The sequence below is a fragment of the Macaca nemestrina genome, chromosome 15 (assembly GCF_043159975.1).
Source record: "Macaca nemestrina isolate mMacNem1 chromosome 15, mMacNem.hap1, whole genome shotgun sequence".
NCBI lineage: Eukaryota > Metazoa > Chordata > Mammalia > Primates > Cercopithecidae > Macaca > Macaca nemestrina.
The window spans coordinates 50,919,953-50,932,857 of NC_092139.1; the positions used below are offsets into that span (position 1 = coordinate 50,919,953).

General features: G+C 41.7%; 1 protein-coding gene across 2 annotated transcripts in view; it reads left to right on the plus strand.

Annotated features, from left to right (window-relative positions):
• The first annotated feature begins 653 nt into the window (after positions 1–653).
• The window catches only part of LOC105486861 (proprotein convertase subtilisin/kexin type 2), a 253,633-nt gene continuing 241,381 nt past the window's right edge, over positions 654–12,905 (plus strand). The window contains exon 1 of one of the 2 annotated variants that reach the window (XM_011749944.2): positions 654–1,158. In XM_011749944.2, coding sequence (XP_011748246.1) covers positions 982–1,158 — 177 coding nt within the window. In that variant the 5' untranslated portion in view covers positions 654–981. The remainder of the gene's footprint in view (positions 1,159–12,905) is intronic. The other variant, XM_011749943.2, reaches the window with a different exon arrangement.

Here is a 12,905-nt window from a genome sequence, read left to right on the forward strand (position 1 = left end):
CTGGAGCCTACAAAAAACAAGGGCTCCTCCTTGCACTCTCGCACCCCATGGATCACCCCTAGAAGGTGCTTTCCCCAACCCTCGTGGTGCCAAGGAGAGCAAACCTCCCCGGGGATTTTCCCAAAGTGGTGGGAGGAGGGTTAATATTTGCTTTGTTATTGGGATAAGGGGAGGCAAGTATGCCTTGAGAGAGAGAGAGAGAGTGTGTGTGTGTGTATGAGAGAGAGAGAGAGAGAGAGAGGTGTTTTGCAGCGGGAAACAAGCAGGAAGAGGTACAGAGGTCGGCGCCCCAGCTCCCTTCGGGGCCTCCGAGAGCGGCACACACCGTAATTCCCTTCCCAGAGCCTACAGATTCCCACAAACAATGACATCACTCCGCCGCCGCTGGCCTGATTACAGCTGGGGGGATTTTCCTGGGCGCGCGGCGGGCCAGGCTGAGATGGGGGAGCTCTCCAGTGCTGAAAGGGGCGGGGGCGCGGGCTCGCGGCGCTGCGCCCCCAGAAGGCGGAGGCGGCCGGGCCGGGCCGGGCAGGGCCTGGGGAGGGCGGGGGCGGGCCCGGGGCGGCCCAGGGCGGGGCCCGCCGCTTCCCCCGCCCTCATTGGCCGCTAGCGGACTCACGTCACCCGAGCTGGTGCTCTCCTCCAGCCCCTGGGGAATTGGAGCTGAGGAGGAGCTGAAAATGCAGATTTAGCATCAAGCACAGACCTACACTCGCTCTTTCTCTCCGGTACACACAGCTCCCCACATTCGCACCCCTGCCCGCGCGCCGGGCCGCCTGACTGCACGGCTTCCCCTCTAGCCAGATGCTGGAGAACACACACTGATTCGCTGCTTTCCAAGACCCTATTCAGTCTCTTTCTCTACAAAGATTTTTTTAAAAACTATATATATATATTTTTTTTTTTTTGCACCCTCCCTCCGAGTCCCCTGCTCCGCCAGCCTGCGCGCCTCCTAGCACCACTTTTCACTCCCAAAGAAGGATGAAGGGTGGTTGTGTCTCCCAGTGGAAGGCGGCCGCCGGGTTCCTCTTCTGTGTCATGGTTTTTGCATCTGCTGAGCGACCGGTCTTCACGAATCATTTTCTTGTGGAGTTGCATAAAGGGGGAGAGGACGAAGCTCGCCAAGTTGCAGCAGAACACGGCTTTGGAGTCCGAAAGGTAAGCTCTCCCATGCATTTCGCATGTTGTTTCAAAACGGGGGGCAGCCCTGCGCAATCTCATTGCAGATTTGCAAGTTTTCTCTCTTTCTCATGCGATGCAGATATTCTGCCATGGGCTCTTTAACACGATATTGCCTCCGGTGATCTTTCACCGGTTATGTAATTAAAATGTCCTTCATCTGTACTAGTAAGGTCATCAAAATAATTTATTGCTCTATGACTTGATGGCGAAAATAGGATAACACCTTTCAAAGGATACCATGCTCCCGGGATGCTGTCCGAGGTACCAAGTTCTCGAGGTTGTCTGGGGATGGAGGGATGAAGCCCTGAATAGCTGATCCTGGCGTTGGCTGCTTGGCCAGGGACGTCTCCCCCACCCCCATCCCCTGGAGAAAGAATAGTTTCCTACAGACGGGTCTGGAAGCTTGGATATTGCAATTCACCTAGGTGCTTCTCCCACCCCGCGCCGGAGGACTTCCCTCCCAGTGACTTCGGTCCCTGCTCCTCTCCGGGAACAACGACTTCCTGACTCTCGGAGATTTGGAAACATAAACTGGTCTCCAAAATCGGGGGGGGGGGACTTCTGCGCCCTCACCCCCGCCCCCGACCGCCCACCCCTGGAGCGCACTTCTGGTTGGCTCCCTAGTTCTCAACTCCTGGTTACAGGAGCTGGAGAGGTGGATTTTGAGAGGGATTCCCTACTGAGAAGTCGAGATGGCCTCTCCTGATGCGTGGGCGGCCAGCCTGGCTTTCCCACTAGAGTGTGGGGATCTCCATTCCAAGAAGTTGTCAAAGTTTGACAGTTTGGGCATATAGGTGAGCCTCTCAGCTTTGGACACCTGGGGTCTCCTTTGGAGACTCGAGGGTACCCATCCTGGGAGGACAGAGGAGAGAAGCGCGCTGGATGGGGGCTGTGGCTGACCTGCGTGTGTCTTCTGCAAAAGATGTATCAGGGATCTCCAGTGTCCTTAGGGGACCTGGCGCAGGCTGGGGTGGAGTGTGGGTGCAGAGAGAAGCTGGGGCTAGGGGAACCCAGAGGACAGAGATGTGGCTACCAGAGGGCTGGGTGGAGGTCAGTGAGATTTCAGGCTCCATCTCGCTCCTGATCCCAGGAAGAGAGGGGCGTGAGATGAGCGGTGGGTGCTTTTGGTTATTGGTTTTGCCTTGAAGGACCGCGCAGAACGAAGCTCTTATTAATCTCTTCTGTCTTGACTTCCCAAGCCTCCCGCCTCTCTCCCAGCCACCGCCAGAGCTCCTTCAGGTGTGGGGGGCTCTCCCTCCTCCTAAGGGCGTAGGCAGCACCGGGATTTCGACCCCAAATGGGTCTGGCGACGAGTTTGACAGAGGTCTGGGAAGAGTCTCCGGGTCCGCCGGTGGCGCGCGGGCGGGTCTTGCGGAAAGGAACTTGTTGCTCCGGGAAGCGTGGGTGGAGCAGGGGAAAGAAGGCGCCGGCGGAGGGAGCACCCCGCTGTGGTTTTGGCCCAGGGCCTGCCGGCTGTTTTGAGAGACACCAACACAATAAAGAAGCCGACCTTCCTTCTTCACACCCCCCTCCCCTACCCCAAACTTGGCAAGACCCAGGACCCAAAGGCCATTATAAAACATAATAGTGATTATTATTAGTTATACAGAACCTTATGTGCCGGAGTCCTTACATACATTTTTACTTAATCTCAACATCTCTTGAGGAGGCTACTATTATTATTGAGCCTGTGGCCCCGTTGAGGAAATTGGTTCAGACAGGGGTGTGAGATAAAAACAGGCAAGGGCTTCAATCCAGATCTTTCAGAAGTGAACCCATGCTCTTTACTCCTTCGTACCCACCCAAGCAAGCTAGATGCTTTCAGGGGATGTGGGGCATTCAGATAAGGTGAAAAGGGGTTTTAATTCTTGAGTGTGATCTTGCTACAGAAACCTGTGGCTCCCTCCCCCTCCCCCACACCTTTTCATGGGTGCAGGGGAGTGGGACGGAGCCATAGGTTTCTGAAAACCATTGCTGTCAGTGGTTTTCTCTTCTCTTTGCTGCCCCTTTGAAAATGTGCCCTTAGGATGAGAGATCAGATAACTAGGCCTCTTGGTCCTTCATTCTTTCTTGGAGAGGAGCCCACTGATTTTGCATCACAACCTGAAACCTGCAGTTCCCATCTGAGAGACTGACCTCTCTCCTTACCTCTCCATAACCTCTCAGGTAGTACCCTTCAAACAAATCCAGTGATTTTTTTTTCTCTGTTACACATTTAAGTAACAGGGACTGCATGGTGCAACATCTGCCTAGAATAAACCTCCTTTTGGATCCATGTGTTGCCCATTCTTCAAGACCCAAATTCAAACCTTTCCTGATGCTACAGACCACAGAGAGCTTTCCCTCCTCCAAATTTTTATGTGACTGATAGGCGAAAACTGCACAACATAAGCTTATAACTGCCATCACTTGTCTTCATTATTTCATGATGTAAGTAAATATGGGTGTAGGTGTTGTATTTCTACTGAAAAGGTAACTATTCAGGGGTAATACCTCCTATATTTCTCATTTCCTCCCTGTAACCAGCACATTACTGTGTTGCCAGCCTTGAAGGAAACTTCCTTGGCTGTATTTATTACTCCAGGTTTCCCAGACAATTTCCTATCTTGCTTTCATCATACTGTTATGTACTTTTGCCGACATTTGTTATTGTGCATCTTAGAGGCCCATATGTCCTTCTCCTTCCTTGCTCTGACACTTAGCATGCCTCCCAACTCCCTACTGCTCCCTACTCTGAGGCTCAGTGTCAGACACAAAAGATTCTCAGTGATTATTTATTCATCCATATGAAGGGTCAGCAATGGAGACTAGAAGAACCTGCTTTTTTATTAAATTATCTCATTCTAACCTCACAAATCTATGAAAGAAACTACTGGCATCAGCTGTAATTCTCAGATGAAAACCTTAAGGCTTTGAGAAGTTAAGTCCCTGCTTATATCTGAGAAGTAAAAGAACTCAGAATTAAAACCAAATTTGCTTGACTGAAAAATAATTGCTTTTCTATATCATGCTCCCTCCAGGAAGCCTTCCCTGACTGCCAAGAACTCTTCCCTTGAGACACAATTTTAGAGTTCTGATATTTTTCCTTTTCTTTTTACTTTTTTTATATTTATCGTTCATTTGCTATTAACACATGAACATATGTCATTAACTAATGGGTACGTGCATTTACATCTTCAGGTAGACTATAAATATTCCAACAGGAGAAATGATGTGCTATATCTTTATATAGTCTCCATATCTAGCATGGTGGCCTGTGTATGAATATTTAATTATTTGTCAGTTATTTGATTGATTCTTATAAGGCCATGAACAAACATTTATGTTTCCCTTCTAAAATGAAATAACACCTATAACTTTACCTCTGAAAGGGTTATGGAGATTAAAGCTTTCTATTTTATCGTGACCTGGCCCTGGCCCAAAGACCTATGTCCATCAGAGAAGACACTTATGTCTAGGAGAGTGAAAGAGCTTACAGTAATGACAAAGGTGTTATTCCAAAGGCTGCCTTAAAATTCTCAATATGCTACTAATTTTAATTCATTTGCAACAGAAATTATTCATTGAAGCAGTCTGTTGAAAATTAACCAAAAATCAAGTTAGAGTTAGGGTTTAAAAAGAACCTGATATTATCCTAGGGGTTTCATTTTCTTATGGTGTGTTTTATGTTTTATCCACAGCGGACAGATGCTGAAATGATTACACAAGTAAAATCATGTGACCATTTTTATAACGTGCGAGAATCTTTTTAATTTTAAAACAACCTAATAATCATTATGCTGCCAGGTAGTAAAAAAATTAATAAATTTCTGGTCATTTCACTTTTATTGAAGTTTAACTTAGGAAAGAACACAGCTTAGGGAATTTTCACAAACAGCACACATGTGTAACCAGCACCCAAATCAAGAAACAAAATATTACCAGTATACCTAAGTTCCTTTCTCACTCATTTGCTTTGTTTTCCAGTTTTAGCTATTATAAATATGGCTTTTGTGGATATTAAAGTCTATGTATTTTGGCAAACACATATATGCCCTTCTACTGAGAATTCCAAGAAATGGAATTTTTGAGTAAAAGGATATGCATACACACAGCTTTACGAGACCATCACTTTTCTATTGCTGTGTATCACTAAAAAACTTAGTGGCCTAAAACCACACAAGTTTGTTATTTCACAGTTTTCATGGGTAAGGAGTCTGGCACATTTTAGTTGGGTCCTCTGCTCAAGTCTTCATGGGCTGAAATCAAGGTATAGCCTGCTGTGTCCCATCTAGAGGCATGACCAAGAAACAACTGTCTTCTGAGCATATTCACACTTTTAGAGGAATTGAGTTTCCTGTGGTTTTAGACCTGAAGTCTTTATTTTCTTGCTGGCTGCTGGGCCAGGACCACTCTCAGCCCCAGGAGACCTCTCCATAGCCCTCTCACACCACGCCCTTCAAATATCTGCCTTCAGGAAGAGCCCACTCTCCTTGCAAGGTTAGCCTGATTCATTCAAGCCCACTAGGATTATTTTCCTTTTGATTCTTCTGATGAACTCAGAGTCAATTGATTTAGGACTTTAATAACATTTAATAAATCTCTTCACCTTTGTGTAATCTAATCACAGAAGTGAAATCTATCATCTTCACAGTCCCACCTATGCTGTACACACTCAAAAGGAAGATGATTACATAGGGCATGTACAACAGGGAGCAGAAATCTTGGGGGCCATCTCAGAATTCCACCAGCTACACACAAGCAGCCACATGGTTTTCCTAAGTAGTTGTACCAATTTACATTCCCACCAGCAGTATGTGAGAGTTCCAGCTGCTCCACATTCTCACCAACACTTGATATTTTACATCTGTTTTCTTTTAGCCATTCTGGTAGTGTCTCATTGTGACTTTAATTTGAATTTCCCTGATTATCAACTAAAGTTAAACACCTCTTCATGTGCTTATTGATGATTTGGATATCCTCTTTTAAACATATTTGTTTCAGATGCTTTGCCCTGAAAAGTTTTTCTTTTGGGTTGTCCATTTTCACTTTTTATTTGTAGGATTTCTTTACCTATCGTGGATAGAAATTTTTGGTCAGATATGTGTATTTTGAATATTTGATACCACCCATTTAATGGTATCTTAATGTCACAACAATGTTGAATCCAGATTATATGCTTTCACTTCTACTTCGTCTTGCAGCCAGTTGTAAGTCAAAGGAAGAATTCTCTTGTTGTGTTTCCACATCCCCTGTCCCATAGTTCTTTACATCAAAATTGACAATATTTGGAGGAAAAAAATAAAAACAGCATATAGAGTTGATCCTAAGCATTTCCTAAAAGATTTCAATCTAAGAAGACTTTAAGGGACAGTTCTCTTATAAAAAGATTTACCACAGTAGCTAAGGGAAAATAGCAACCTGTAACGTTGCTTCCCCAGACATGGCTGCCATTCATGTTGTGCCTTAGATCGAATCCGAGCTCATCCCTTAAGACCTCTCTGGTTGACCTACACCACAGTATTCTCTGTCCATTTGGAACTTTGATGACATGTAATCATTTCCTTTCCCTGATACCAGTCGTAGCCATCAGAACACTCACTGCTCCCAATACCCCTCTTGTGGCTGAAGAAAATCAGGAACAATAATGTTGAAAGGTAAAGATGACAGGATTTGGAGTCAGATAGTGCTGGAAACTTGGCTAGGTTGCTAAATCTCTCAGAGGCTCATTGTCTTCTGAAAATGGTTAATAAAATATGGTGGTTGTGAAAAATAAATAATATCATTAGTGCATGTAAAGTTCTGGGCACAGCACTGAGTGCATAGGATAAAATAGCTGTACTGCAGTAGTAACAATAAGCAGGTTGTGCCCTAGTGACACTCTTTTCCTCAAAAAAGTAGCTGTGGGGTGTACTTTTCAGGGAGTGACAACTGATTGAGTGAGAAATAGAAACCCAGCCCAGCAGCAATCCATCCATGGGCTAGTCATGACCCACGAGATGACCTGGCCCAAATTCAGTAAATTTAATTCATCATAGACTATGGTAATTATCTCAGCCAATTATACTGTATTCCTCAGGAAATTTGACTGGCTAGTTGCTCTAGAGAGGAGAATACAGTACAGTTACCATGAGAAAGCCCATTCAGGCCGTGGGAAACTCAGGCATTTTATCCAAGTTTCTAATAGCTTTCCTGCCCCAGTTTCCAGCAAAAGACACCTGTAACAGCCTGAAGAGCTAAGCACCAAATTCATTGCCCTTTCTTCATGGGCTGCAGCAAAACCACATTGCCCAGCCTGCCTTGTGGATAAGCGTGATCATGTGACAATTCTAGCCTGTGTAATGCAAGCAGAAGTCATGTGTACTTCTTCCATGCCTGACGCATAAGAATTCTTTATGGATTGTTTGTCTGTGTTCTGCTGTCTTCTGGGGCTTGATGTAATTGAGAACAGTAAATTTCAACACCAAATGCCAAAGCAGAGTCACAAGATGAAAGGAGCTCAGGTCCCTGGTCCGTGAATTAGAAGACCTTATGTGAGTGAGAAATAAACTGCTGTTACATTAGGGCACTGAGATGTAGGAGTATTGCCCAAACTAATATGCTGTCAATAAATATCCCTTTGCTTACGTTGCTAGAGTGGATCTCTAAACCTTGAAGCCAAATCGAGCCAAACCACAACAAAAATTGTTCCAAAGTTTTGTGAGAGGAGACATATTTTCACCATACATTGTCAACCAACTTTTCAAATATTGGTGATTTGTCTTCTCCAACAAGAAATAGAACCCATTCTACACACTGTTCCTCCTGCTGGCAACCAATGTGCCCTACTCATAACAGTTGTTTAATATGTGCTCCTTAACTATGACTGCAGTTGGACCACAAGGTAGTGATTTGTCCATAATCTCAGCTCGAAGGCGCTGGACAAACTATTTTTTAAGAAACTATTCCTGTAGAATCCATTGCTCGATAGACAGCCATTCAGTTAGGCAATAGAATTAAGCGGCAACCAGCAAGTGGGCAACTGGCATGCTTCTTTGTTTCTCTAAAATTCCCCAACTTAGATATTACCAGTAGTAGAACAGATGAGCTCTTTGAACAAAGAAAGTAAAGTCTGCAGTTACAACCTGATCAAAATACAAAAGAAGGGAAAGAGGGGAAATATACCTTTTTTTCTCAATTGAATGAATATCTAGAAATCAATTTCTATTTCAGAAGGTCTTACTAGCTATAGATAATAATGCTATAGCACATCAGAGAGTGATGCCATAGTTAAGTTCACAGCAATTTTATATTCAACTCAAACTAACTGCTCAAAGAGGTCTGGCTTTAAGAATAAAACATGAAATCTGAAGTTCAAACTTTTTCTCCTAACTAGAGCAGTGGTTCCATTTTTCATTGAGTTCAGATCCAATGTTTCAAAAAGAAACTGTGCTGAATTTGTGAATTATTATTTGAGATACAAATAATCACAGGACAGCTCAAAAACTGACATTACTGTTTGACTTCCCTTGTTAAGGTGTATTTATTTTAGCTAAAGTCCACAAGTGATCGAGTCAAGAAATTACATCTGAGTCAACACTTCAGTCTGAAATGTATAGTTGTATATTAACAGATGGCTTCTATGTGAGACACATATGAAAAGAATGTAACTGCCTTGACAATTTTTTGTCTCTGAAGCTAATTTGACCATAACTTTTTGGAAATTATTGTGATGTGCTGATATTGTCAGATAAAAATAAGTGAATAAAACAAGTTCTTACGTTGAAAGCAGAACAATGACACACTTTTAATTTCCTGACATAGAGTAAAGTAGACTTGAGACTGTTACAGGGTATTGGCAGTTTCTCCATTAGAAAATTGACAAGAAACTGTAGGTTCCTGGGGTCGCTCTTTGTTTACAACTTTAAATTTGACATTAGCTTCCATAAATATCCAATCGTTCTGCTAGATTTTCCTAAATAGATTCACTTCATGCTCATTTTGTATCAAAGGCAAAAGAGTCCAAAGAAAAGTGAACAATATACAGAATCACTATTGGAAGCATCAAGAACATAAAGGTAATGATTTAGGTTTAAAACATTTGCAAAGTGTTGTAAGTCATTAGAGAAAAAAGCTTTGACCTGGAGTATATGGGTTTCACTCTTCTAAAGTTTTAAGTAGAAGGCAAAGAGATTGTCAGCCTTGCTTTCTGTGTAAACACAGTGTCTGGCAAAACTACGTCTACAGGAAATATTTGTTGAATTAATGACTTAATTAATATTGGTATTAGATGTAGTAGACAATTCAATATCTTTCCTCTTAAGGTTTAAACAAGTACACACACAAACAAAAAAGTGAATCCTTTCATTTGCGAGATGGTAAACATCTCAATGTGAGGACAATATTTTTACACATTGCAGTATTCATGAATACCATGAGTGGACATAATCAAATTAAATAACGAGATAAGTTAAGAACCCCAATAATATGAAAAATGTAATAACTTTGATATTTTTGTCAGAATCATATATCATCATTATTTTGAAAAACACCAAGAAATAAAAAAATGCAAGGTCTTTTTTAATTATCTCAAATCTCATTATTCAGAAACAACCATTACCAGCATTAGATAAACTCTATTGCAGACACTTCTGTATGAATATGTATAGACAGAAAAGAGATAAACAAATTGTTTTATAGAGCTGGGATCTCATCATATGTGTTATCTTAAGTTTTAAATCCTTCAATTTAATTATTATAAAATTTAACAGAAGAGAAAATCAAAAAAGAACTATGGAAATCGTTAAACTTTAGATAAATATGTCACACAAAGGAGATGTTATTTCCTAATATACCTCCCTAAAATAATAAGAAGTTATTGTGTCTAATATTTAGGAGTTTGTAGTTACATATTTTATACACACATGGTAGATTACATATATTTAGTTACATGTTTACTTATTTAATTCCATATTTCAACTTTCGTGAGTTACAGACTCAGTGCTTTGTAAAATGGGGAAATTAGTATCCTGACACTTTCTCTCAACTTCCCTCCTTCACACTCCAATGTTTGTTAGGTATATCATTATTTTTGCATCACGTTACATATAAATATTAACCTTTTACTAATAACCATAATTTATAGTATTACTTATATTAGTTTTTTCTTAAAATTCTAATTTTACCACAAGTCCTTTTATCAGAACTTCAATTACAAATTTATTTTTATTCATCTTTTGAGTAGCTTGGTTTTACTGAAAAGTGAAGAAATTAGCCCAAGCATGAAAAAGGAGCTGTCTCAATTTCAGATTAAAGGGGAAAAAATTGGCAGGGGAAGTCCTGTTTGTAGGTCACAGAGGAGAATGTGGTGATAATATCCACTTAAGAGTCACAATTATTTCAGAGGATTAAGAGGCAAGGTCAGTGTTCAGAGGGAGGGAAGAGGTGTCAGGATGGGGACTTCAAGGAGATGGAAGTTCAGATGCTGCTAGTAGGCATGAGAGAGGGAGTGGACAAAGGACAGATCATGATTTCTGGCAGTACTGCAGGGCCAAGTGGGAAAGAATGGATTTATGGTGGCACCAGCAGAGTCATTGTCTTAAGCAACATTCAGATTAGGGTTGAGAGGTGAGAGAAATGGAATCTTCCAAAGAATAGAGTGTCAATGAAATAGAAGAATAGGTAAAATGGAAAAATAGTGAGAGAGCTAAAAGGGAGAGAGCTATGGTTGATGAGTGGGATATTGAAGCTCAAGGCTCCAAAACTGAGCACTTCCAGATAATGATGAAGTTCATGGAAGTGAGTTATCAAAGTAAAAAGGAGATGAAGGTGATCAAGACACTAAAAGTAACATGCACAAGGATTTGTCCACATACACCTCATTCATGCCATGGCAAGAAATAGGATTGTCAAAGAAGACTATTGAGAGGGAAAAAAAGCGAAGTCCTAGGACAAAATGTTGGAGAACTTTGGACATGAAAGGAGAAAAAGGAACCAGGAGAGGAGTCAGAACTTGGACTGTTGGAGATATGGAAAAAGAATCAAGAGCACACAGGCCTGTGAAAGCAAAGGAGGAAAGAGTTAAGAAGGAAAGAATGAAGCAACCATAGCCACTTGTTTTAGAGACGAAGTCATTATTGAAATAGGAGTAGTCACCCTAGCACATCGAAAGAGGAGACGAGTGTTAATTTGAGTCCCCAGAAGTAGGACCTGGAATAAGGACTTAAATGCAAGTAGTTTACTCAAAGAGTGATTCTAGAAAATATGAGTAGAGGAGTAGGGAATTGAGATAAGGAAAGGAAGGCAGGAATAAAGGGTACATCATAAAGCAAGTTGTCACTGTGGGTAACTGGAACTCAATCCCACTGGGAAACTGGGAGCTGGTATAGAATATGTGCTTCAGAGTTATCCTGCCTGGGAGGTGAGAAAGCTGGGGTATTTTACACCCATTGCATTCACATATTAATTGGTGATTGAGAGTTACTCCAGGTTGATGTTAACACTCTAACATTTTGTCCTGGCATATGCTCAGACAGAGCAGAATTTGGCCATCCAGAAAAAAACTCGCAAACAGATGCAGAGGCTGGCACACACAAAATGGTAAGGCCTATCCAAGAGGATCTGAGCATGGAAGTAACCATGTCTGCTACAGGAAAAAAGCCCAATCGTGAAGGGAAGCATCAAGTGTGATGAAGTGGAGTTATCAAATATAGACCATCCCTTCAAGAGGTATAGTGGTTAAAATAGAAAAGTAGTGTTACAGTCACTTGTGATTTTAAAGATATTTATGAATTACTGATTTCTTAGCACTTGTCAGACCACTTGGAGATTGCCATCCCACCAAAATATTGTGACGACCTACCTAGCCAGTGAAGTCTGCATTACTCTAACTGGTTTTTCCAGTCATTTACATTTTTACAAATGATAGCTATAATTATGAAATTATAGCCTTTCAGAACAGGAAGGGATCCTAGAAAGACATTAGTTTAACCCTCCTTTAACACATGAGGGAAAGGATATCAAACACTGTGTTTGTATGCTTAACTATTGCAAAAAGCATTTGAGCCTTGTTGCTCATTGGCGGTTGTTTACACAATGCGTTATTGATACCATTGAACCAGCTTTCCAGACTGGATGAGACAGACAACTAGATTGGGCGACACTCTTATAAGCTTGATTACACCAAGCGATTACCACATACACCAATTTGGTCTGACCATACCGATTCATTTCAGATCCTCCTGGTCTGCTTTTTGTTTGTTTGTTTTTCACCATTTTACCCCTAGAATTTTTATAAATTCCGATTTTGCAAACAAAGCTATTCATAGACTCAAGGATTCCACACCAACAACCATTGGGTTGACACTTGGTAAAAGAAAGAATAGGAATTTATACTTCCTTGACTACTCCCTTACTGACTAAACAGTGCTATATATTTAGTGAGCACTCAATAAATACCAAAATAAATAATAATAAAAAAATTAAAGGCTTAGCATAATCATTAGATTCTCACTGTACACCCAACAAATGTTCATGAGATGGTGCAATCAGGAAGACCAAGTATGCTAGGAAGGGTTATAGGCACATCCTATTTAGTGCCTGTGTTAAGTGGATTTCATTAATTGTCCTTAATAGCCAAAATTTTATGACTTAATCTTTAACAATCCAGTGACAGAGGAGAATAAGGTGATCCACAAATCCTATCCCTCTTTGCCTTTAGCTTCTCCTCTACTTCTGTGGGAAGAATAAAATATCAGTTTTATCAG